Source organism: Apus apus, chromosome 1 (genome assembly GCF_020740795.1).
Source record: "Apus apus isolate bApuApu2 chromosome 1, bApuApu2.pri.cur, whole genome shotgun sequence".
Taxonomy (NCBI): Eukaryota; Metazoa; Chordata; class Aves; order Apodiformes; family Apodidae; genus Apus; species Apus apus.
Genome location: NC_067282.1, coordinates 86838719 through 86865959, shown reverse-complemented (window position 1 = coordinate 86865959; position 27241 = coordinate 86838719). Strand labels below are relative to the sequence as shown.

The 27241-nt window shown below is 38.5% G+C and overlaps 1 protein-coding gene and 1 long non-coding RNA gene across 13 annotated transcripts in view; one reads left to right on the top strand and one right to left on the bottom strand.

Moving 5' to 3' along the window:
- Positions 1-22711, bottom strand: part of LOC127389126 (uncharacterized) — a 51235-nt gene extending 28524 nt beyond the window's left edge. The window contains exons 1-2 of the long non-coding RNA XR_007890560.1: positions 22451-22711; positions 12219-12304 (exon numbers count right to left, since the gene is read on the bottom strand). This is a non-coding gene — a long non-coding RNA (uncharacterized LOC127389126). The remainder of the gene's footprint in view (positions 1-12218; positions 12305-22450) is intronic.
- A 311-nt stretch (positions 22712-23022) lies between these two features.
- Positions 23023-27241, top strand: part of ROBO2 (roundabout guidance receptor 2) — a 470138-nt gene continuing 465919 nt past the window's right edge. For all 12 annotated transcript variants that reach the window (XM_051629335.1, XM_051629326.1, XM_051629284.1 and 9 more), the window contains exon 1: positions 23023-23704. In XM_051629335.1, the coding sequence (XP_051485295.1) occupies positions 23650-23704 (55 nt within the window). In that variant the 5' untranslated portion in view covers positions 23023-23649. The remainder of the gene's footprint in view (positions 23705-27241) is intronic.

Below are 27241 nucleotides of genomic sequence, written 5' to 3'. Positions count from 1 at the left end.
TGTAGCCATTTAATTGTTCTGTTTATATAAAAGTAAATGCCAGTAGAAAAATTTTAACTACTGTCACGATTATTTTGTGAGGTGCTGCTTGATTATCAGCTGCAGACTGCTTCAACAGTTAACTTCTGTCCCAGAAGGCCACATACTGTTTCACCACCTCATTTGACACTTTTCTGCCAGTTTTAGTGTCTTCACAGGTTTTTGGCTTGTATTATTCTGTTTTACCTATCCGACCCAAAGCAAATAAAATGTTTAAACTTCCTGCTTCATACTGAAACAATGTTTATTTTACTTAATCTGGACCTCTGTGCTTTCCTAGAGTAGCAGGTCAAAATAATTTTCCAGAACTCTCTACCCAATACATTTAGGCAGGGTTGAGAATGTCTTTTTGTCTGCAAGCTAGGAGTCATACTATAAAGTAGGAGAAAAAAAATCTTGGTAATATCTTACTACCATAGCAAAGGTGAGGTAACTAGGTTTGTTTGTGCAGGCAGGTAAGTCTTGTACTATGACCTGAAAAAGAAGACATATGTTTGTATGTTTATTTCCCATTCTTCTTTTTAGATTGGGAAGAAGGCCATAGTTTCCTATGTGTTTGTACCATACCTATTCTACATATTATAGATAAAATAATAATCCAGCTACACTATAATCTATGTCTTTTAATTCAGTGACATAAAAGAATGCATTTACTTAACTGTAAGTCACACCACTGAACAATAAAGAATATGCTAGCTGACGTGCTTTAAATGTGCAGCAAATGTAATAGTATGTGATGCAATTAATTAGGAACACATTTGAAATATTTTTGTCACTGGTGGACTTGAATGGCAATGAAATTATGAGCTCCTTGGTCAAGCATCTTAACTTAATGACAGATGTTGCAAAGGGACAGTACTAAATACTCTGACAAGCATGTTTATTCAGGCTGGTAGTGCTAGAATAATGTTTTATATGCATTTAAAAATACAGTGGTTGGGCTGCAGGAAATTAAGGTCTGAGAGAAACAGGGCCCAAGGAAATCTAAGTACAAATGAAGTATGTAGTAGCTTTTCTATTTCCTTTGTGCTGCAAGTGGAATAGGCAGTACTACTGATATCAGAGTTCTAACAGCACAGTCCAGATAGCCTTTAACTGGTTGAATTGTAGAAACAATTAAAGTCCATATTGTTCTTTTTATAGTAATTATTTGAAAGCATTATAAAACAGAACACTACATCAGCACTTTGGTTTTGTAGTTTCATGTTTCCTCTCACAATTCTGTCATCCAGTTTAGTATGTTTTCGAGGTTTTCATGAGCCACTAACTGGGCTCATCTCACTGATACCCAAAAGAATCACAGGTTTAGTTGAGGAGACAGGCATTTGATTGTGATGGTATTAATGAATTTCAGATTAAAAATGCTTAAAATTACCACGAATCTGTGTATCAAACAAGGAGGGGGAGGGAAACATAACTTTCAGGAAATACGGTCACATAAAAAATGCTAACACAGTACAAAGGAATGGGGAAAAGGACAGGTGAGCAAAGAATTCAGGGTTCAGGGATTAAGACAATTGTCAAGTCAAGCTGAATAAGGTTTTGTGAAGGATGCAAAAAAAAAGCAGAAAAATTCCTTCGGTTTTGTAAGTTAAGGGATAAAGTAAGAAAGTCACTGTGCACTGGGAGTAATGGTAGAGTGGATTATGAGGGCATTAGAAATTTCCATAGCTGAAATGGAAACCAATCCAGAAGGACTGATTGCACTTTACACAGAATCACAGAATGCTAGGGGTTGGAAGGGACCTCTGGAGGTCATCAAGTCCAACACCCCTGCCAGAGCAGGACCACCTAGGGCTGTTCACACAGTAACACATCCAGATGGTCTTGAAAGTCTCCAGAGAAGGAGTGTCCACAACCTCTCCTGTATTTTAGGATTATAACAAACCTGATCCATCGGTCATGTGGCAAGTGTTTTCCAGAAAGAAATCAACTAAGATTACACTGTGTCACATGAGAAATGCCTGAGTACCTTTTATATTTAAGAAAAATAATGGAAGTAGTATGTAACTGTAGGCCTAGCAATGTAACTGCAGCAGTATGTACAATTCTGAACAATTACACATGGTAGTGCAGGTATTCTATATAAAATACAAAGGTACACCATGCCAGACTATACTTATAGCAGAAAAAAATATGTGGATGTATGAGGAACTGGATAAACAGCAAACAGCAGTGAGAAGTACCAAGTAACTGAGTATCAGACAAATGGGAGCTTTACCATTCATTTCCAACATGATCAGTCTCTGGACTGTTAAAAGGGCACCATTTCAACAAGATGGTTACACAGTGTTATTAATACAGACTAGAATTGAGATACCATGTGGGAAGATCTGGACATAACAGAAATTATAAAAAAATTAAGTAACACAAAGGCAAGAGTTACCGTCTGTCTGGGATATTGTTATCCATAAATACCTGATGGTCAAATGGAGTCCAGTAACTGATCTTGTGATATAGCAGACCACTGTATCTCAATGGCCTCAGTTATGAATAAAATGAAAGTGATCCAAAAATACATCTGGAAGAATATTTTTTAGCAGAAATACAAAATCATTAGTACTATCATTATAATTATTAGTACTACTCAGCAGAATAGAGTGTACAGTGCTGGATGCCCATATCCAGGAAGGGTGAACTGGCAGATGTACAACTGTGCAAGATCATGGAGCAGATCCTTCTGAAGGGCTGGAAAATGTAGAGGTGGTTAGTGGCAATCACAATGGCTTTACCAAGAGCAAATCATGCCTGACAAATTTGGTGGCCTTTTACAATGAAGTCACAGTGTCAGTGAACACAGATGACAGCATCTAACTGGACTTGTGCTAAATTTGACACTGTCCTGCACAACATCCTGGTCTCTAAATTGAAAAGATATGGATCTGATGGATGGACCACTTGACGGATAAGGAATGGGCTGGATGGTTGCACTCAGAGAGCTGTGGTCAATAGCATGATGTCCAGATGGAGACCAGTGATGAGTACTGTTCCTCAGTGTTTGGTATGGGGACTGGTGCTGTTCAACATCTTTCTGTATGACATAGACAGTGGGATTCAGTGCACCTTCAGCAGGTTATCTGATGACACCAAGCTGTGTGGTGTGGCCAACATGCTGGATAAAAGGGATGCCATCCAGAGGGACCTTGACAGGCTTGAGAGCTGGGCCCATGCCAACCTCATGAAGTTCAACAAAGTCAAGTGCAAGGTCCTGCACCTGAGTCAGGGCAATCCCAAGCAGAAATACAGGTTGGGTCGAAAATGGATTGTTAGCAGTCCTGAGGAAAAGGACTTGGTAGAGTTGGTTGATGAGAAGCTCAATGTGAGATGGCAATTCTCCCCGTCTACTCTGCTCTAGTGAGACCCCACAAGGAGCACAGCTTTGGACCCTCCAATATAGAACAGGCATGAATCTACTTGAGTCCAAAGGAGGGCCATGAAGATGATCGAAGGGTGTAGCACCTCTCCCATGAAGACAGGCTGAGAGGGTTGGGGTTGTTCAGCCTGGAGAAGAGAATGCTCTGGGGAGACCTTATAGTGGCTTTGCAGGAAGGGGCCTGCAGGAAAGCTGGGGAGGGACTTTTTACAAGGGAAGGTTGCTATAGTACAAGAGGCAATGGCTGTAAACTGGAAGAGGGTAGATTTAGGTTAGACTTTAGGAAGAATTATTCACTGTGAGGGTGATGAGACACTGGAACAGGTTGCCCAGAAGTTGTGGCTCCCTGGAGGTGTTGGAAGCTAAGTTGGCTGGGCCTTTAAGCAACCTAATCTAGTGGGAGGTGGCTTGAAACTAGATGATCTTTCAAGTCTCTTCCAACCTGAACCATTCTGTGACTCAGTGATTTGATGGAGGGCTTGTTCAGTCTATCAGTGCACAGGCTGAGAGGATTTAGAATCCCTATCTATAAATACCTTAAGGGGTAAAGTCCAAAAGAGTAAAGAGCTGTTTAAGTTCTTTCAATGTTGGCGCAACACATGGATAAAAATAAGGCTGTGAATAAAATTGGAACATCTCTAAACATTAGAGCACTGAAATTCTGGGGACTGTCTTGCAGTCCAACTACATCTAAAATGGAGCTTGAAAAGTTTGTGAAAAAGATAATGTGATGTGATTGCAACACTAAATTAGTGATGCTGAAGAGACCTACATTCTGATAACTTCCTAGCTTGACAACAGCTAGGAGTCTGATTCAAATGCTTACTTCTTCTTAAGACACAAGACCCTAGTGTGAAGAAAAATAAGGGAAGTAATAACAGTTAAAAATTGGAATAGAACTTCCTTCTCCATAAGAAATCCAGACTGGAATGTTGGACAATGCCAGTAGTAACAGTTCTGGCTGCAAAACAGTCAATTTATTGACTCATTAACAGTTCATAAAATTTAGTGCATTCCTCTGTTTCTTGTCACTGGTAAACATATGCTCTGAATTCACAGTGGGATCTGCAGTACCATTCCATAAATATTAAAAATAGTTTTGTGATCATTACAATGAATGTGTTTCAAACCACAGTGGAATTCTGATCTTAAGTAAAAGAACTGCAAATTGTGTCAGACAATGTCACATGATTCATGACCTATTGAACTCACTGAAACAATTCAGCATACAGCTCACTGAAAGCCTTCAAGAACATTATATTTTTCCAAAATCTAAAAGCAATTTTTTTTATAATTATAAACATGATTTTAGAGGAGTCGATTAAACACACTATAGGGCATTTTCGGAGTGCTGATAAACCAATGTGATTATTATAGATCTTTTCAGTACAAAACTGAGTTTTATCTACTATTAAATATGGCTTGGTGTATCTGTTGCTTCCAGATTCTTATAATTTTACTCGTGTTGAAAAATGATATTTACTTTGAGTACAGGAATTAGAATTTCACACACAAGTTTTAAAATTCTTTCATAAGTACATATTAACGAAGGAGTTAAATAACAAACAAAACTCATTACTGTGATATATCTGTTCTTTGTCTCTATAAACATATATAATTCTAATGAAATGTATGATACAGCTTAACAATTAACACAAGAAATTGAAGAAGCAAGATGAGCGTAATTGAAATTTGTTCCATAGCACACTTGCTGCTTTTGTTCAGAGTTTCATGGGATACAGCATACTAAATACGAGATTGCACATATCTGCAATGAAAATACATGCATTCTAAACTGATGCATGTTAACACTTCCTGTGCACAACGGAGTAACACAGTCCAAATTCCATTTCAACTAATGGGAAAATTCCATAAACTTCAAAATATCTGGCAAGTCTCCTCTTGGGAATCCTTCCTAACTGGGAGTCCAGAAACTAAAACTCCCTGACACCAGATGAAACAGTGCTGTCACCCTTGATTCTGCATCTTTACAGGCATTTGTGATCTTGATGAGTGATCAGGCAACTTTTGTGTGATTCTTAGACCACAATATAAAAAACCCCTCAACCTCTGTAATTTTCTGCCTCTGCAGGTTGTTTAAGTGTAAGAAATGATCACATAGGCCACTAAGGCATTGCACATGTGGGGTATAAAGGTATCAGGTGGTATGTAATTAAGGATTATATTACTGGATAACTAAAGTGAGAATGGTCTAACACATAACTGGACACATAAAAACATTTTTAATTTTTTAGTTTATAGTGTTTAGAACTTTTTGATTACAGTATGGTAGTACTGAGAATATGGCTTTAACTAAGACCCGAAATTATCAAAGCTATTAGCATATCTGGCAGCATCTTATTGGTGAAATAAATCTTATTAAAATCTAATAATTGGCATTGATCCCAGCAAGTTCAACAAAAAGGGAGGGTGTTCAAAAACACAGATGCAGAGTAAACCTTGGCAAAGCTATTGGTTCTGGTCAACACTAGGCAATCTTACACTCTAGGTATGTAACAGTGCCTAACAAATTAAATCAAGGTCCTTCAAATATATTGCCACATATTAGCGATAGCTCTTCTTTTAAAAGTGTTTCATACAGGACAGGTTGTAAAAATACACAATTGCATGAATCCTTGCCTTGGTATCGTATAACAAATAATAACTGAGTATATGGTAATACTATATTCATTCAAACATACTGCCTGAAAAGCTACTGAGCATATAGCTGACATCTGATTCATTTTCCTCCCACTTTACTTTCACATCTCAGCTTGCAGCTTCCAGCCTTACATAGGCACTGTCAGGTGTTAACCATATGTAGTGTTATTACTAAAAAATTACAGCTCTTTTATTTCAAAAAGCTGCACTGAATTTTCAGATAAAACAAAAACTCTTGTAGAAACCAGAAATCAACTTAAATAAGACAGTCTTATGTCTTTGCTTTGATGATTTTTTTAATACCATGAAAAAACTGAAGCATGTCCTTTCTGTGATTTTTTTAATACAATCTTAATAACATCCATGGTATAACCAATAGTATCTGAACAATCTATACCTAGTACGGGTTTCTAAATAAATAAGTAAATATATTATTATACATGAGATGTAAATAGGGGGGGCTTACCTTGTCATACTATATTTATCAGCTTTATATTATACACTAGTGTATTCATAGAAGGAATACTAAAGAGTCAGCCTTCATGAAATAAACCTTAAAACACACAGCTGGAAAAACATCAATAGAAAATGTTGATGTGATCATATAGCTAAAATTAGAATGTTACTGTCATTTCTATTCTCTCAGCAGACAACCAGGACTAGCTTTTTAAAGTTCTCTTTCTCACTTTTAGACCAAACTAGAGCTAAGACTAGAACAGTAGGAGGTAACAGTAGTACACATGACAGGTTCAGTACCAAACAGTTACAACACCATCAGCGATAAGTCATATTGTCCATCTCTCTCTCTCATATTTACACCAACTGTACACTAAACAGATGACAGAGCTAGTTGAAATTAATTCCTTCTTCAAAATACGCTTTGCCAAAACTAATATATTCTTGAAACCACCTACAGGCAATAAAAGCTGTTTGATTTTCTACCACACACCTATGTTTTTTGTGAATGTATACTTTAATATAAAACCTAAGATTTTCATGTAAACATATACACTTGCCATTTTATTTTAAAACTAGTTTTTCCTGATCCTACTATTGACTTTTATTGTGAATTCAGCAGAATGGATTATCCTAGAATTCCTCCACAGTTTATTTCCTTTTAATACTCTTCTTTTTTTTTTTTTCTTCTTTTTCCTTTTCCTGTTATTGTGACTCTCTCAAACTTGAAAAGTTTGGAAAAGTGGCAGTTATAAAATTAAATGACAATATAAAAAAAATTATTATATACTTCCAAACCTGGGAGAGTTTTGAAAAGGCATAAGACAGCAAAAAGAGACATTCACAAGACTCTTAATGTTTCCATGAGAGAGAAAATGTGGATATTATTCACCTTCATTGCACTTACTGAAAAAGATGGGAGTCATAGGGAAAAAAAGTTTTCTGGAAAAAAAAAAACTGTTCTTCCCTAAAACGTACAGTTAAAGAAAAGTCTCATCCAAGTTAAACCTAGGGAAAACAAAACAAAACAAGAAACAAAAAAACACCAACCAAACCAAAACCAAAACCAAAAAAACAACAAATACCGGAGGACAAAAAGTTGTTCGTAGTGTGTAGTCACAAATGTGCCAGTGAAGGGGAAGAGCAGGATAAAGATGGAGTGAAGCTGAGATTGCTGTTTTAGAAGGACTTACCAACTTAGGCTGGTTTGAGATGTGAGTGACAGCTTTACAGGGCAGCTTTGGCTAACAATACTCACCCATTTTCCTTCCCTTTCCCTTTTCTGCTTCTTTTCTTTGGCCCTCTACAAGCCTGCTTAATTCACTGAAATCACAGAAAATTACTCAACCACAAAGAAATAAAAGTTGTTTTTTTTCTTCTCTGATTTTAATGAGCTAGTTTTGTCCAGTGAAGGGAAGGAAGCAAGCCTGGCTAGCTAGAAGAAGGAAAGAAAGATATGATGAAGAGTTAATTGCTAGGATGGGGAAAGGAAGGTTGCCAGCCTTCTGTCTGTAGCAACAAGATGTTACATCAGCTCTGCATCCTTTGGGTGGTAGGATTAAGGTAGATAAGGTGATGTGACTGCACCATATTGATTCCTAATAGACACAAAGCAATTCCTACATACAAAGGAAGTGTTTTGTCCTGAAGAAATTATGTGTGGCTATTTAAAAAAAAAAAAAAAAAAAAGTTTTCATGTTGATCTTCAGAGCAACAGTCCTCATACAGAAAGGAATCACAGAATCACAGAATCATGGAATTGTCAGAGTTGGAAGGGACCTCTAGCGATCACCCAGTCCAACTACCCTGCTAAAGCAGGATGCCCCAGAGCACATTACTCAGGACTGCATCCAGAAGGGTCTTGAGTATCTCCAGATAAGGAGACTCCACAACCTCCCTGGGCAGCCTGTTCCAGTGCTCTGGACTGTAAAGAAGTTTTCCCTCATTTAAACGGAACTTCCTGTGTTCCAGCTTGTGCCCATTGTCCCTTGTCCTGTCACTGGAAACTACTGAAAAGAGTCTGGCTCCATCCTCCTTGCACCCACCCTTTAGATACTTGTAGGCATTAATAAGGTCTCCTCTCAGCCTTGTCCAGGCTAAAGAGTCCCAGCTCTCTCAGCCTTTCCTCATAAGGGCGATGCTCCAATCCCCCAGTCATCTTAGTTGCCCTCTGCTGGACTCTCTCTAGTAGTTCCCTGTCTCTCTTGAACTGGAGAGCCCAGAACTGGACATAGGATTCCAGTTGTGGCCTCACCAGGACTGAGTAGATGGGGAGAATGACCTCTTTCTACCTACTGGCCACACTCTTCCTTATGCACCCCAGGTTTCCATTGGCTGCCTTGGCAGCAGGGGCACATTGCTGGCTCATGGATCATTTGCTATCTAGCAGGACTCCCAGATCCCTCTCCTCAGAGCTGCTTTCTTGCAGGTGTACCCCTAACCTATATTGATGCATAGGGTTCTTCCTCCCCAGGTGCAGGGCCCTACACTTGCCCTTGTTCTTCTCTGTCTAGCTCTCCAGCCTGTCCAGGTCACGCTGGATGGCAGCACAGCCCTCTGGTGTGTCAGCCACCAGTTTGATATAACCAGCAAACTTGCTGAGGATACACTCTGTCCCCGTGTCCAGGTCATTGAGGAATACGTTGAACAAGATTGGACCAAGTATTGACGCCTGGGGGACACCACTGGTTACAGACCTCCAACTTGGCCCTGCTCCGTTAATCACAACCCTCTGAGTTCCGTCACACAGCCAGCTCTCAGTCCACCTCACTGTCCACTCATCTAAGGAGAGCTCCTTCTGGAGTGACAGAGTAATTACGTGCTGTGAAGAATGTTCCTTTACAGTCTCCTAAATCCAGTTAGAGAATGGGGAACGGTGAGTGTCCATAGGCTCCAAGAACTATCCTGAAACAGGAACTAATTCTCCTACAGAACTAAAGAAAACAAAATAATTTAAAAACAGTACTTGGGATAAAGGCAGGATTCTACTACATTGTGCTACAGTAACAGTAATTTGGAACAATATCTGTGAATTTTTCTATATCTGTTATACATTACAGCTTATTTTTTAGATCATGTGGAATGCTTTTTTCAGAGGTCTCAGAAAACACAGAATAAAGAACAAGAAATAGAGAAAAGTATTAGACACACTTCTAATTAAATCTATCACTATAGCTTTTTTAAAAATAAAATTTTCACTTCAAATTCACTTTTGCTCTGTATGAGCTAAATGTCAGACATTCTGGGGCAGCTAATGACAGAGAGGAGCTTTATTTTACCATATTTACCAGGCTATTATTTTACCATAGCCATGTATTTTTTAGTTTAGCCATGGTTAATTCTGTTTAAGTGAGGTTTTTAAATACATACATGCATACAAACATAATACAGAGAGTGAGTGATAACAACTCTGTTAAGAGTGTAATTAATTTATAATGTAGGGACTTCTGTATGTTTGTCTCAAATTTATGAGATGCATACACAGAAGATTGCAACATATTAGAGATTACATCTCTGCATTGTCCATAAATGATATATTAACAGTACACTCCATTTTCATTCACAGTCTCCTTGGAACATCTCAAAGGTTACTGTAGGATCATGCAATATTTAAGTTTTCCTTCTATCCATGAATCAAAGCCAAAATATGCAAATTTTGTTTTTCAGATCCATCCCACAGTTAGATGATAGTATATTTATGAAATATAAGGCCTATTTTCAGCTGGATATTTCATCTTTAGGTATTGTAGAGAACAAAACGTACTTCAGTTAGAGGGCAGTATTTAAACCTTTGAATCCCAAGTCACAATTTTCCCCTAACTTTTCCTTCTTACTAAGTAGACTAATTTAAATACTTCTCCCACAGGCTAGACTAGACTAGAAATTTTCAACTAGATTTTAATTTTTCTCTGAAAGTATGACTCAGTATCATGTAAGCTCAATTACCCCTTTGGTGGAAAATGTAAAATAATTTGTGTTATTGCCATGATGACTACATTTTAATTCAGATTACACTCAATGTTTGGACTTTACCACAGCTTCAGTGAGATATAACACAAGGCTTAACAAAGATAAATCTTCCTTTTATATGAAATAGGGATTACCACCATTTTGAGATAAATTTCAGGGCAAATTTTCAAGTAATGTCATGTGGCTGTTATGCTGTCTGTGAACTGTTAAAAGTTTTAGTATTTTTTTAACATGCAGAGTGCTTTGCTTATACAGACTATCCTAGCCAAGAGTTATTTGCTTAATTCTCTCCATGTAGTTGCTTCTTGTTGAGAACAAGATGAGTCATCTGCATGGTGCCAGACTTCCTATCTGTTAAAACTAAATAGTTTAATTCTTTTAGTCACAGTATCAAATTACATAGACCTTTTCTTAAGTCAGCTATGTTCACCTTGAGCAGATCAGGGAGGAAAATTAGAAATGGATCTATCAGGTAACCCCCCCTCTTTCAGAGCAAAACTGGAAATGTATCTCCTAGTATGTAGATGCCCCTTTGGATTCTTGCTTTCCTTTGATTATTCTTTCAAAAGATGTATCCTTTCTGGATATTAAAAAGTAAGGAGTTAAATGGAAGCTGAAAGGAATTTGTATGAAAACAAGAGATGACTCTATTGTAGTGGAATTAACCAAACATGGTGATAAGATAGACATATCTAATTTCAGAAGCTACCAAAAGACTATCTTATCACAATTGTTTCAGTGACCTCATTTTTTAACTTTCAGAGGAAATGCTTTCGATATGCAACCTTGCACTAAGGAAAAAGAGCCCAGAGAAGTAGCCGGAACAATATTATTGAGAATGTCCATGGATTTTTTTAACAGATCCCTTTTTTTTTTTTTTTACAGTCTCTGCCTCTTATAAAAAAAAACAAATCCAAACCAGTGTGGAGATACATATATATATATAAAAATATATATATATTTAAACAAACACACGTAAACATCCAGTTGGAGGAATTCTAGACTATTTTTATTGCAAAAAATATTACGGACCTATATGATCCATGTATGGTTGTGAGTCTCAGCTCAGAAAGCTCTTAATAAGAGAAATGGCAGCATCATGTCCAAACTCCTGTATCATACACAAGAATGCAAACATATAATTGTGCATGCTTGTATAAATAAAAATGGCATCATAACCCTTTTATATGCAATACTCAAGGAAACAAGTTTTGACAAGAATAGAATAAGAGTAGGATGTTTTGAGGAGTAGGATGTTTATTTTGAAGTCTCTTAGTAGTCCCAACTAACCATATGGTCAGTCTCCAAAGAAGTACAGTGATTCAGCTGAACTCTGCTTTTCAGTTGTATCTCAACAAAGAAACGGAGAAAGAGAAAGAAAAACCAGCTCAGTCGTTGTAGGAAAAACAACATGTTGTTGTGGCAGTGGGATTTAATGTGCCAATGAGATTTAATTACTATTTATATTACAATTTCAACTTCTACATAATTAGGAAAAAAAACCATGGAGGTGTGCAGACTCTGAGCAGACTTGAGAATCATAATTCCTGAGGAGTAAACAGAAAAGCAATGGGTTTATTAGCTGCTGCTGTGATCTAGGACTAGAGTTAGTGCAGAGATCTGGTATTCTGATAAAATATTTGCTAAAATCCCTACTCTTTTCTTGTGCTATTGCAAATGCAAAAGAACATGTGGCCAATAGTTGTATTTCATTACTTACATTTTATGACCTTTTTCTTTAGGGGGCGACACTGAAGCAAGTTCAATCTTTCCTGGCTTCTTCAAAGATTGTATGTGATTCCTTTCCTGTGAAAATAACAAAAAAACAGCTTTAAAAGTTGTTTATTTTCTTAGATGTCTACTAAGCTAACTTTGTGTTCCTACTTTTCCCCCTGGCGATGCCTTTCTGCTCCTGTTTATGGCAGTTCTTATTAAGTACAATTTTATTCACTCTTGGCTTTCTCCATCAGTAATTATTTCAGTGCACATGACATAGCTTCTAACCAAGCCCAGCCATGCTGCTTGATGAATCCTGTGGTAATTCCTGTTAATACCAGGTATCTTACTGCTTTTGTTTAGTCTGAAAAAAAGCCAAAACAACAAACAATAAACAAAAAACAAACCTTAGCATTTTAAGCTCCCTTTAAACAGTCTTTATTTTCTAGATCAAAAACTGAATGACGGAAGTTTTCATACACTGCCAGAATAAAAATAAATAGGTACCCTTTAAGAACTTTCAAATGAAACTAATTGCTAGAAACTTAACTTGCACTGACTTGCAACATTAGTGAGGCTTCCATACAGATGCTATCAGCACTGTAAAGCACCTCTAAATGATTTTTATAAACCTGGCCTTGGAGAACATTTTTCTGCAAAATTATTTTGCTCTTAGTATTGCATAAAATGTGGCAGGTATTTTTTAATGGAATAAAATAATATTGTCCAAAAGAGAGTCAGTCACCAGTCTGAACACCCGTATCTTTAATACTGACAGGCATAAATTAATAGATATTATTAATTGATTAAAAATTGGGTAACTACTATACCGAAGCTGTTGCACACAGCACTGTAGTCTTTTCCTTAGTTTAGAATGTAAAAGAGATGACCAAAATATCATCAGAGTTGAGATGTCAAACGTACAGTAATGCCCCTCAAAGAAGTATGGTTATAGTCTTAATAAAAAAGAACATATGGAATTAAAAATATAAAATTTTCTTTTGTAAGTGCTTGAAGTGCATATGAAAGCAATCCTATTATTCAGCTTAATGAGTGTGTCAGTCCAGAATATTAAGCAGCTTGATTTAAGCATCTTAAATATGATGTAGATCTGAAATGTTAATGGTAAGCAAGAGTTTAGAAAATGTAATAAGTGACACTTTTCCTATATTAAAAAATCTTCTATCTATCATCTTCTGTTTGTCTAGAATGTGAAACATAGTTATTAATTATTTTAGCTTTGATTTCTAGGGCCTAAAAGAATTAGAATAAATAATTTCCACCATGTTTTAAGATGTTTCAAGATGTCCTTATAAGAATCTAGAGGTTCTTCACATTTGCTTGCTGTCACTTAGCCCTCATTTCATTTTTTTTGCTCATCTTAACACTCTTTTAAGTAATACTTTCCTCAATTATTCAATCCAACATTGTGATTTGACTTAGCAATCTTCTGATTAAGTCACTGCCTACAAATCTACGATTTAGCAGTTCAGATGCCCTAGCTTTCCTGTGCCACTCTTGCATCTATGGTCTTATTTGTGGCAGAAGAGAGATGTCTCCATGTATCTGACATCCAGTTCCAGCGTCACTGCTTCCTTCTTGTCATTTTGGCGTTACAGGCGGCTATAGCAGTTTTTCTACATACTGGTTGTCAAGGACATGACTTAAGCAACTGTAATATCATATGCAGAGGCCAAAAAAGCACTTTTCTGCAAATATGTTGAACACTGATACATTCAGGCATCCACAAGATTTTAGAAATACAATCCTTGGTGTTTTTATGTTAAGTAGTTTTAAGGGTAGACACTGTGAGTTGTTGATAGCCAAAAAGCAAGCTCCTTCTTGACTCAGAAAATGCTGTACATTTCATTTGAGCAATGTAGATTTCTGACCATTTGAAAATGAACAGATTAAAACTTGGTCTAATTGAGCATATATTGAATCACTAACCAATTCCAGAAAAATTTAATGGATTTATGGGGAGAAAAAAGAAGATTTAAAAAAAGTGCTCACAATTCCATGTCAGGACTGCTATGATAAGATGACCAGCATTATTGTATGTTCCTACAAAACCACTAAAGAACTGAGGATGACAATAAACTGCAACAGAATCTAAGCCCATTTTCTTCAAAATAGAGATCACTTGAGAAGACCTCTATGACTTCCAGAGAAAAAAATTTCCCTGGCCTGCTGCATTATTTCAATTACTTGAATTCCTTCCAAAGGATACTGGAAAAGATTTCTAATGCCTTTTTGTTATGTGAAGCTTCACATCCTGTAAGCACTCATGTAAATTTATCAAGTAAATTCTGTGCAAATTTAAATGAGAATACCTCTTTCCTTCTATTCTTCAGAATGAGCTGCTGTTTCTTTTTAAATATCAGCAAAATAATAAAGCTAGCACACATCTTTCATTCCACTTACACATCCATAGCCATTACTAAAGTGTTTTGAATTTTATACATAAGGGTATTTACCCTTTTTTACTTAAAAGTTATCTCGTGGCTTTACTCCATATATCGGCTCACGTACTTTAAGTCTGACATTTTAATAGACAATCTAGTTACAGATTAAAGAACTAGTATATATATATATATTTTTTTTTTCCCTTTAGGTAATGATTAAAAGTTATTTATTTACTTAACTTTTTTAACAGAATCATGGAAGACACATTTTCTTTAGAAAAGCTTTCAGCAGGTAATGTGGCAGTGGGATCCAATTACTATTTATATTACAGAAGTTCCATAGATACACAGTCAAGTTACAGGATCTCATTGTGGTAGATGTTGTTGAAACCCAATTCTTTCTGGGCCATGGCAGTGCAAAATACCCTATTCTTCTCAAGGTTGTCCTAGAGGGCTGAACAATTGCTGATTGTCTGGGTAAGATAAGCTTACAATGTGTTCCTCTTGTCTACAAAAAGCTGACTCTAAAATTATTTAAGCTGGGAATCAAGTAATAACTTTTGGTCATCATCAACATGGGACCACCATCAGCCGCAGTATTGCAAGCTGTACAATGAAAAGGAAAGAAAAAAACCCCACAAAAACAAGAGAGAGATTTTTTGTGTGGGTAGTGTGCTTTAGATGTGTGTCTTCCTAGCTGTGGCAGTGAGCAGCTCTGAGGTAATTGCTATTTTGTGTTTCAGTTCGGAGACAGATGTTAAAATGAGTCATTGGCTTCTGTTTCTGTGTTCTGAGCTGGCCCCTTTGCATGTACAGTTTTATTGGTTTTAAAGGGACTGTGTACTGGCACAGCTGCTCCCAGTATAATAGCATATGCAGCATAAAGGACAAACATTCCCACATATTTTCCTGGTAAAAGTTTGGTGATTTTGTATACAATTTAAGCAATTAAATCCTATAATAGCTTTAGCTGCAAAATAAACAAAATACAATAGTTCCTCTAGTGATTATAGGATACTTAATGTTTACATTTATACTTATTTATTTGTCATTTTGATTAAACACATACTTTTTAAGGAAAAGTCTTGCTTTGAGGTTTCATTTTTCACCTCTTTTATGTTCCTTTTAAATTTACTTTTGAAATTTATGTCAGTCTTGATCACTCTTTTAGTGTGCCATGCATGGGAGAGGCATTAGCCCAAATTCTGCGGTGGGAACTCTTTGTGCTGCCTTTAATAGGATCACACTTTTTAAAAATAAGTCATATACTCATATAACAATTTAGATAGAAAACTAAATTACATCAGCTGTGAAAAATCATAAGACTGAAACATCAATTCTAATTTAAAAGTATTTCTTGAGACAATGCAAAATGTAATTCTATTGCTGAAGTGAGGCAAGGCTGATCTGGGACAAAACTAATATATAAGTCTGACAAATATTGTTAATAATCCACTGATATGTATAACTGATGAGAACAGTGTTGACAGCACCATATTGCAAAAAAAGAATCATAGCCTGATGGGAACATTACAACCCACTGGTAGAAACATGCAAGAGCATTTAATGCTGTTAGGGTTGCTATCATAGTGATGGACCAGATTCTCAGGAGCTGACATTTTCATAAATCAGAAGCTCTGTGGTACCACAACAGGTCCTTGGTTTGACTAATATATTATTAGAATTGAGGACTGTAGTACAGTAGAAACCATGCTAAGCAATAACCTATCCATGATGCTGACACTTTGAAGGCCAGAGATAACAAAGGGAACTCAGGAAGTCTGGCTTCTTCTACAAAACACTAACTATAAAATCCAGTGAAATTCAAAAACCATTTAAGATCAAAAACCACTACTATGTCTATTAGAAATTTCAAGCGAATTGACTTGTTTATGACATAATAGTTTCCTACATTATTAAATTAAACATTTCTACTGTAAAGAATATTTGCCCACCTACAAATGGGCATTTCCGTGTGGGCAAATTTACATTTACATGGACATTTACATATGGATCTCCTTGTATGAATTTCTGCCTGATAAAGAACTTACCTACATATATAGTTGCATATTTCCATTTAAAAAGCTGTAATTAAATTGTAAATATTGTTGGCTAATGTAGTTGGCTGTCAATATGCACTTTTTATGGAAAATGTGATGTACGTCATTTAATAAGAAAGCATGATATGTTATTCATAATATAATAATGCAGAAATATGATGGTCAGCTTAAGACTTATTTGTGTATAATTGTGTACAGTTATAAATGCTGTGTTGCTGTATAGCTTGGTTTTCTCATCCTTAGAAGTGAGGGTGCAGTAGCTACACTTATTTTCATATGAACCAGTCTGATTGCACTGTGATGAAATACATTTTTTTTAGTGAGACTTTCACCTTTGCATCACTCATGTAGATGGGGTAAGATTTTATCTTCTTCCAATTTATCATTTTAAATGTGTGTTCTTTTTCTGATTGATACCATTAATACCTTATGCCCTCTGGAAACCAAAACTGTCTTTTGACATTAAACTTAACCTGTCTCTTAAGGAATGGTTTTAATTTTTGCATGTAAATTAGGGCAGAGTGCATTTTTTGTTAATTTTTAATAAATATGAATGTCTGGATAGAGGACTACATTATCCAATGAATAAACAAAATCACTCTTGGAGTCTTGTTTTATTTGTAGTTAATAGAATGTGTCTTTGATGCCTTTATTTATGTAGATTAGCACTTTATTCCATAACTGGTGCCTTCATCTTATTAAGTAATTGACATTTCCTTCATTAGACAGATAAATGCATAAATTGCAAAGAGTCCTGGATATAAAAGAAGGAATAGAAGTTCCTGATGTAGCAGACAGGAACACTCACAACTCTTATGAATTAAGGATGTACAGAAATACCACTATGATTAAAATATTCATGTATAAGAGGAAATTCCTGACATGGAGAAGGCTAGCTAGATATTGTTTGTGGGAAGAGTGGAAGGGATGCAGTGTGTCCCATTGCAAGTAATGAACTCATGCTACAGTCTACAATGTGAAGACAGCCATAAGCTTGATATGCAACTTTCAGCACTTGGTAAAAAGGCTAATAATTTTAGATACTGCAGTTGCAAAGGGAAGTCTTTCCAAACACAAGAGAACAAGGAATGCTTTTCTATTCCTGTAATGTTCACTGATCAGTCTACACAGCAGTCACTCAACAAAGGCTGCTACTATTGCAAAAGGAATGGCTTAAATTTGAGGAAAACCGAGCAATTATTTTATTTATCACTTGTGTATGCAGAGAAACCTTGATGTTCAGTGTTAAAGTACACTTACATGCTCAGAACTTTACCAGTATTGCCAGTCATAGAATCATGGAACCTTAGAAAAATATTGGACAGAAGAGACCTCTGGAAATCCTCTAGGCCATCTCAAAGCAATTTTACCTTCAATGTCTAGGACATTGTCCAATTGAGTTTTTAATATCTCCAGCAACAGTAATTTCACAGCCTCCTTGAACACCTGTCTGACTGCCCTAATGGCACAAAAAAACATTTGCCAACATCTGATTAGAACCCTCCCACACTGCAATTGATGTTCCTTGCCTCTTGTCCCATCCTTGTGGACCTCTGAAGAGCCCAGTTCCACCTGTTCTATGCAAGTCTACACAAGTTTATACCGAGCTGAGCATTTTTGAGTGCAAAACTTTAGCACTTATGATTGTGACAGACACTGTACTCTTCACACTGCAGGTTTTGAACATCAGCCACCACTACAGTAAATCGCAAATATATTTCTAATATGTGCTACACTTATCCCTTTAGTATAAAGACTTGCTTTTTACAATGCCAGCTCCAGGTATCTCAAAGGGTGGCATGCTGCCATTTTTACTCAGCAGGAAAACACAGACCTGTGTTGCATACAGCAGTAAATTTATTTACAAATGCTTTTGTGAATGCCACAAGTAGAAGCTTCCTTTCACCTCTCCCTTCTGCCCCCCAAAAGGACAAATCTGACCCTGATTTTATGTATAATAATTTTTTATTATTTTTTTTTTTAATTAAGAATATTTTCTCTGATTTCTTGAGGTTTTGACCAAGCTACAAAGTGTGAAAGACCCTCTATCTTTTTTTTTTTTACTGGTGTTGAAAGTACATCCATAGAACAAATGGGAAGCAGGATTTACAAAATCTTTACATTGTAACATTATAGCTATAATATAAATATTTTTGCTTCGTGCCTAGTATGAATCTCAGTTAAAATATAAGAATCAAGTAGAATTTATTTTAGGTGAGACTGTTTTAAAAAATTCAAAATAACTGTACCATCTTTCTGTTATCAGTTTCTTGCACATTTAATGAGCTGTGGATGCAAAACCTAAATTGAGCATATGATATATATAAAAAAAACCTGCAATAACTTGATTTACCAAATATTTATCTTACCAAGAATATAGATCATTCTTGCAACTGCGGTAAGCACTGTAGCTGTACTAGTAATTAAAAATAGTGCAGACATACTAACACAGTCTAGCAACATAAGGACATTTCAAAATAGGGTTCTTAGTGTTGCTTGATTGGTATTTCCAGAAGAACACTCTGAACTCGCATTCAGCAGTTCCCTGGATGAGTAGCTCTGGTATCCAGAATAAATTCTGTATGATCCACTTCAACTCAACCTCTCCTCTTTAAGAAGATAACAAGAGGATTTTTAATGGCAACCGGGAAATAGAGTATTTTTTATACATTTGTAACACCAGAAATTGCAATGTTGGTTTAGAAGAAATATGTTGTGGGTGGTAGAACTCACCGAAAAAGAGGACTAGTCATAGAACACTCATACTTTAAACACTGGATCTGATCTTTCATATACTAAATACATACTTTAATGCAGATATGTAAGTCTAGGAATCAAAGATGTGAAATACCAGAATGAGGAGACAATTAAACCTTTACTTGTACCACTGACACGTCTCATCTTGCTGCTGCTTTACCACATTATTCCTGCCTCATTTAATTATTGACCTTCGTATGAATCAGGTCAATCTCACTGTGCCATTTCCCTGTTGTCAAGTCCCACCTTAAGAATATTCTTTGAACTGAAGCTTAATGTGCACCAATACTGATCTGGCTTTTCCTCATCTTTCTTACACAAGTATTTCATCAGGTGGCATATTGCTCATAGCCAAACAAATAGCTGGTACATTCAGTTCCTCTGTATACACTTTGCTATTCAAACAAAGAACATCTGTCTTGTTGGCCACGTTCATAGGAGGTTCATGAAAGACTGGAGAGACCAGCATACAGTCTTTTATTCTAGTATCTGGACTGCATCTTGTAATGGAAGCAAACACTTTTCCAAGCAAACTCTGCATAGGCCATGGGTACTGATCTGTGACATGTCCTGTACTTGTAAGCCTTAACACATGTGAACCTCTGTTGTAGTGTTCCAGCAGATTTCTAGATGACCTTTTACTTTTCTCTTTTTTTTTTTTTTTTTTTTTTTTTTTTTACCTTTTTTTTTTTCTTTGTATACTAGCCAAACTTAACTGAATTTTCTGATCTTGGGAAAGCAGCACCAATACAAAAGCCAGTTTCTCAATGCTCTGATTCTGCTAGCCATTTTGGAAGACTGTTAACTCTCTTATTGAAAATAATAAAAAGAAAAATCACTGAAATACATATGGGCAAAATTTGCGCTTGAAAATGCTTAGTTAAATTTGGCTGAAACTTTTAAAAGTTTTGCCAAACTACAGTTTATTAGTTGAAAAGCAGCATGCTGTGGAAGTAAATGAAGAAAACAGTAGCAACTATAATGAATAACCCATTGATTTTACTGAGAATGTTTATATGAGTCATTATACTCTTTTACAGATACCTTTGTACCTAAGGGTTTTGAAGACTGTATATATTTACAGTGTGTTCTGGTCTGTATCAGCTATTTTTAAATTTATCTCTAAAATTATTTGAGAAGCAGAAAAAGAACTGTACAGTGTATAGCTATTTCCAGTTTAAAACTTTGTAATAAACAAGCCAGAATTTTTACTAACTCTGTGTCCTTGAAATGTCTACTAAAAAAGGAAATATTATTTAATATTTCATGTCTTGTTACACATACTGCCATCAGATAGGTGATTTATGGTTTTCTGGTTTTGCCAATTCACGAGCACACTGACAAAGAATACTATTTCTATCACCTTACCCTAATTAGCCTTAATTAGAGCCTTCTTCACAAGGTGGTCTTTCGATGTGTTATGATATATTTATCTGCAGGGCATATTGTGAGTATAGGAGGACATCATTCCATGATTTGCATAAAGAGGCATTGGAATTGTCATCTGGCTTTGTATGGAATAGCAATAATCTTCTCAGACATCAATAAAACTACGAGGACCTCACACAGTCATATTTGGTGATGGTAAAGTATTTGTCACTAATTACACACAAGAATCAAGTAAGAAATAACTTGCAGACGCTTTATTTGAGTATGTGTGGGCAGGGCACAGTTGCAGAAACATGGTTCAGATCCTTTAGATGAAGAACATATTAAAAAAATACATCTGTATTATATGCAAAATAAAAAAGTAAGGCTTGGCGAGACAAAGATATTTTGGATTAGTTGTTTGACACGTAGGAAGCTAACTTGTCTCTGCTTAAATAGCCCTGCTCATCCTAGCGCAGCAACGCAACTCCCACGCTTTTTACTCACTAGTTAAGTTTTATCTATCCTCGTGTTAAAGCAACTCTCAACCTCAATATCCTAGAACTCTAAGAACTCCAAATGTCAGACAGCCACACATGCTACCAAGGCAGGAGAGCAGGTTTCTTTGAAGAAGTCATGTGCAACACTGCTACTTGCTTCGGGTTCCCCGGTGGAGAACAGACGGAACCCTCTGGAGAAAACTCAACCCAAACAGCTCCCTGCTCTGCAGTGGCTCCAGGGCTTCCATCCCCCAGCCCCCCGGCGCCCGCCCTCCCCACAGGGCCGCCCCCGCCCCCCGCCGCCCTCAGCCGCTCCCGCGCGCCGGGGGGAGGGCCACCCCCCCCCCCCCCTCCCACTCCCTCCCAGCGGCGCGCGGCGGGCTCCGCCGCAACAAAAGGCAGCACCGGGCACGAGGGCGCTGCTCGCGGCCTGCCAGTAGGGGGCGCTCGCGCTTCACCGTGCGGCGCTCCCGCTGCCCCGTGGCAGGCGCGCGGCTGCACCAACGGCTGGGCTAACCGTCCCCCCCCAGCCCGCCGCTGGGCTCTCGGCGGCCGCTGTGGTGTCGCGCTGCCTCGGTCACCCCGTGCCCTGTTCTGACACCGGTCATTTTTAAATCCCGGTTTCGGTCACGTTGCTCCCTACTTCGGGCTCCTGGCTCTTTTTTATTTTCTGTGGTGGCTTGGGGTTTATTCTGCCGTGTAGGCAGCCTCTGCCGCGCGCGTAGGGGAGAGGGGATGTTTTCCCTTGCTCCTCGGGGGTGATTCGGCCCCTTGTCTGGTCTCCCTTCCTCACCGCCCCCCCCCCGGCAGCCTCCGGGGATCGCGGTCGGTTCTGCCAAACTTTCCCGCTGACGGCAGCTTAGGGGCCGTGGGGAGGGCAGGGAAGGTCACGGGAGATGCGAGGCGGAGATTGCTCATTCCTGGTTTCAGGCAAAGGAAGCCCGCCAGTCCTACAGACTCTGTAGGTCACGCGTGTTCAATTTTATTTTAATTGTTATTTTCTTTATTTGCCATCTTTCCTTTTCTACAGAGCAGATCAGCAGAGAAATGAATCTCTGGGGAAGAGCCTTTCAAGGGTCTCACTCCCAAGTGTCTGTGTAAGAGAGGGAATGAATAATTAGAGAACAGTTCCATGAAATCACTTACCGAAAAATTAGCTGCCCATTAAACGGGAAGCGGTGAGAAGCAATCATGTAAATTCTACCTATACCCAACTGTAGAGGAGAGGCGGGGGGGTGCATCGCCCGCAGCAAGCCTGCTTTCCAGTCCTGGGGCTGCTGTCTTCTTATATCGCCGTCCCCATCTCCCTACCCCGGGAGAAGAGGGACGCGTGGGTGTGGAGCACAGTGGTTTAGTCCACACCCCGCAGCCTCCCTTCCCCAGGCAGCCTCGAGAACCGTGCTCATTCTCCTCCCTCTCCTTGCCAGCCGGTGTGTCCGCGGCGGCAGGAGGCGGAGGCGGCGGGAAGGGAGAGGAGGAGAGCACAAGCAGAGGGGAGTGGAGCGGAGCGGCGGACGCCGGGCTGCTGCGGCCGCCCGGGAGATCTGCGGCGGCGGGAGGCCCCCGCACCCCCTGCCCGCACCCACCCCCGTCGCCGCCGCCCCAACTGCACCGCAGCAGCCCGCCGCCGGTCCCGCCCGCAGCGGCACCGCGCTGGAGTTACTGCCCTCACGCAGTTTCCGCTCTGGTTTTCAGTGAGGAGGGAGGAGTAGGGAACAGGGCTTTATTTTGAGGGGATGCTGAGAAAGCCTTTCCCCTCCTGTAGCACATTGCCTGGGCGTTCCTATTATGGAAGTTAAGTGAGAAACTCTGCAGCTTGAACTGATTTGGGAGAGAAAGAGAGAGAAAGGGGTAGGGGGAGGGCGAGAGGAAAGCAAAATAGCCAAACCAAGCCAATGATTTTCCTGCAAAGTGCCGGGAAGTTTGTGGAGCACTTTCTAGGAATCAGGTCCTTTCTCAGAGTCTCTCCTTGTCTTCCGAAGAAAAAGCTTGGCTTTTGGATTGCCATGGATCCTAAAGAGAGTCTTAGACACGCTTGAATAGTTCCTCTTCTTGGGCTGGATTGGTGGGAATTTAGGAAGGAGCGTGTGTGCAAAGCAGAAGCCTTCGGAGCTCGCTCGCTGCTCTAATCTGTATGGATCTAAAAGTGTCACATTCAGGACCTTCCCATCTGCAGCTTTTGATTTCAAGATTTCCCTTCCCATTTTAAGCAGCTGCTAGGAAACTGAAAACTTTTTGGACCCACCTCTAACTGGCTTTGGATACTTTTTTTTTTTTTTTTTAAATCTCTGTGGAATTGGTCTCGCAAGCGATCGAGCGATCGGGATTGCTTTTAATATGTCAAAATGGGTCTGCTGACGCCACTCCTGCTCTTTGGATTTTCATTTTTTCAAGTCTATGGTAAGTTCGCTTAATTTAGACATGCCATTTCTGTGCAGAATTCCCTTTCATCTGAATTTGATTTGGGACAGAGCACATGGAGGGCATTATAAGCTTTACCATTACACAACCATAAGTTTGTTTCTGGTACAAAAATGGTATTGGGGGCGGGGGGGAGAAGAGGGAGAATATGTTTCCAATAAGCACTCCTTCCCGTCTGCTAACTTAATGGAAAAGCAGCTTATGAATGGAAGAATGTCAGCTTGAGGTAGCGAGGAAAGAGTAAAAACTACAGTGCTTTTTTTTTTTTTTTTTTTTCTTGAGGGAGTGGAGGTGGTGGGGGGCGCCTTAGAAGCGGGATGGAGAAAGGAAAGGCAGATAGCTGTTGTATCTGGTGTTGCTTTGCCTCCTTCTATTGTTAAACTTTCCACCGGGAGAACCAGCTGATGAAATAACTAGGTTAGCTCTGCCTCGGCTCCAGGTGAGGCGAATTGGCCAATTTCCAGAGTCCCTAAACGCCTCCTTCGGCGCTGGCGGCAGCTGGAGCAGGCGCTGGAGAGCGGCTGGCGGGGGCAGCACAGCATCTCCCACCCCCACAACGCCGCTTCACCTCCGCCCACCCCTCGCGGGGCCGGGCAGGTGCGGCGCGGCTGGCCCGCCACCGTGGGGTTCGGCTGGAGGGTGGGGCGGGAGGGTCTTCCTGTCGTCTTCCCCCGCCCCCTTATTATGGGCTTTCCGAAGGGAATGTTGTCATGAAGCTTAGTCATGTTTGGGGGAAAGGGTGGATCCCCACCCCGCGCTCCTCCCGTTGGGTCTGCTTTACGACACTTCTTGCGGTCGAACTAATGGATGGGGAACTATAAATTAGCATTTTGGAGAAGTACACTTTAGTAGGGCGGAAACTTCACTGCAAGGGTAAATTGTCTTTCCAAGTAGGGGTTGGCGCTGTGCATAGACATTGTATGCCTAACAGTAGATCAAGCACACAACTAGGAAGCGAGCATCTGTAGCAGCTTACCGTTCTACATGAGTGTGTCCTGCCACCAGTGCTCGGTAGTCCTCATGATACTGAGTGTGTCTCTAAACCATCTTTCAGATTTAAGATGAATTTAGTGTTTGAGAGCCTGGCTGCCTTTGCCTGTTATAGAAAACTTTGTTCCAGGAAGCTACTGGCTGCCAGCATGTACAGTATCAGTCCTGAAGCAAGGGCTTTAGGTTTATTGTTTTGCAGTCACAAGCTGCTTTGGGTATTTCTCCCTCTTCTGTCATCTTCTTCCACCCCCTAGCAAGAAAGGAGTTAAAACAGATGAGAAGACAGACACATTGAAGTACAGTTTTACAATGATTGTATAATATGCTATGCAGTTTAATGTTCAGTTTGGTCTACTGATAGTAACGTTTCTGTGTAATGTATGTACATGCTAAACAGTAGAAAGTTTTAACTGTGAAAGGATTTAATGGAACATTTGTGTCTATCAGCATGGTAATAGTTTTGTGGGGATTTTGTTTTCTGTTTGCTTTATTTTTCTTGCTGTAATATATTTTGTTCCTTAACTTTAAGACCACCAGTATTGGAGATGTCTTTGTATACAAACTGAAAACATCAGTCTGTAGAAATGTAATTATTAGTAAGTGTTTAAAATTGTATGTAGCTAGAAGGAATACAATTAAAGTGCTCAGTGGAAGTGACACAGTGAATCAGAGGAGCTTGGTGTTACAGAATGTAATTAATGTACCAGGCTGTTTGGAGATATATTAAACAAATGCAATTAACCAGCTTGCTGGAACGACAGGAGCAAGACATAATTTATTCTAGTTTTGTCATGGGGAACACAAGTAGAACCTTTGTTCTGGTTTAGCCTTTAAGACAAGGGTGGGGGCGTTCAGGTGAAGCACGTGGGTAACTTAGAGCTGGACCATTAGAAAAAAAAACACAAGAAACAACCCAGAATAGATGTGATCCTGCACTTTTGTTGGAAAATATTGCAGAGATTGTCAAGTTTACCTACTTTACAGCTCTTTAAAATAAATAAATAAATTAAAAGCCTTGAGGATAGCACATCATGACCCAGTAGAGATAAGCTTTAACTGCAGATATGACTAACAAGTAGCTTTGAAGACATACTGGCTGGCATGTGCAAGCTTTTGTCTATTTAGGAGCATAGTAATTACAAGTACACCTTAGGGTGACATCTACCACCAGTTGCTTGGAAAAGATAATATGTCAATATCAATGCTATTTATAATGCTTGTTTAATAGATCCTTAATTTGTCTTCTGTTTGAAAGCTACCTCTTTGTGCATTTCTGGTTTTGAAGATTTTTTTTATTGTTGTATATGGGTTGTTGGTTTTTTTGTTCTCTTGGCATCAAGTCCAGACAGAGACGCTGTAGTATTTGAGGCATGTTAGCCATCTTTTTCCCTGTGACAATACTTTTGTTTAGTGATTCAGATGTGGTATTACACAGTGCATGGTGGTGTAGATCAAAATGATAATTTTTTCTTCTAAAGTTATTTTCTCTGTCCATGCTTTTATGACACCTGAAAATTTCAAAGCCCAATGAAAATGGCAAAAAGCATACATATGTATTATATGTAATTTTAATTGTGTATTATATTTTAATTATTATTGTGCTTACAGTTTTCCTGTAGCCCTGCCTATATCCTTGCAGTCTGTTCAGGGGATAACTGTAATTCCCTTTTTCTTTAGCTATCAATCTTGGTTACTCTTCTTGAAAACAAAACAAAAAATAAAACACACAAAGTAAACCCCAACACAAAACCAAAAACCCTAAACAAAAAAAGACCCCACTAGATAGAGAGTCTGTACCATAGAATAAAACACTACCTATTGGAGCTAAAATAGCTGATGACATTTTTTTTTAATGTTCAATTGATTTTTCTTTTGTTGTTTGTTTTTTTTGTTATCTTTCTTTCAATCATTAATAAAGCTTGAAAGAATAAATATTAACAGAAAAGTTCACAACTGCTGTGAACACAGGTATGTGGATGTTATCACAGGCTAGTTTTTAGTGGGCCAAACTCTGCTCTGGCAGGATTTGTAGTGCTTTCATTGAAAATTACAACCTTTTATGTCAGGGCTGGCTTTTAGCCATTGTACTTTGAAAACTTCAAGTGTCTTGCTCTTGAATGTGATGGTACTAAAGATGTGCTAGAATAATTCTGTAAAACCATCATTTTAATCTACATATTAGTATATTTGAAAAGCACTTATTTTCTTAATGAAAAGTATGCATCTGAAATGGCAGGGTAGCATATGCATTCTTTCTTTTTTATTATTTTTTAAAAATATTTCTCAACACCAGTGAGTTATACGTTTGTGGCCATGTGCAGGTCCCGAATGGCTATCAAAGAACATGGCTTACATATAAAGCTAGCATATACTCTTCCAGTGAGTATTTGAGCTGACAGGGTCTTGATCTCTCATGTGATTTTTGCTGTTGATGGATAACCTTTGCGTCTGTGGAACGTGTGCATTTTTATGCACTAAGAGTAGAATTCTGAAGTGGAGCATTTGTGGTTTTGTTTCCTTTAGCTT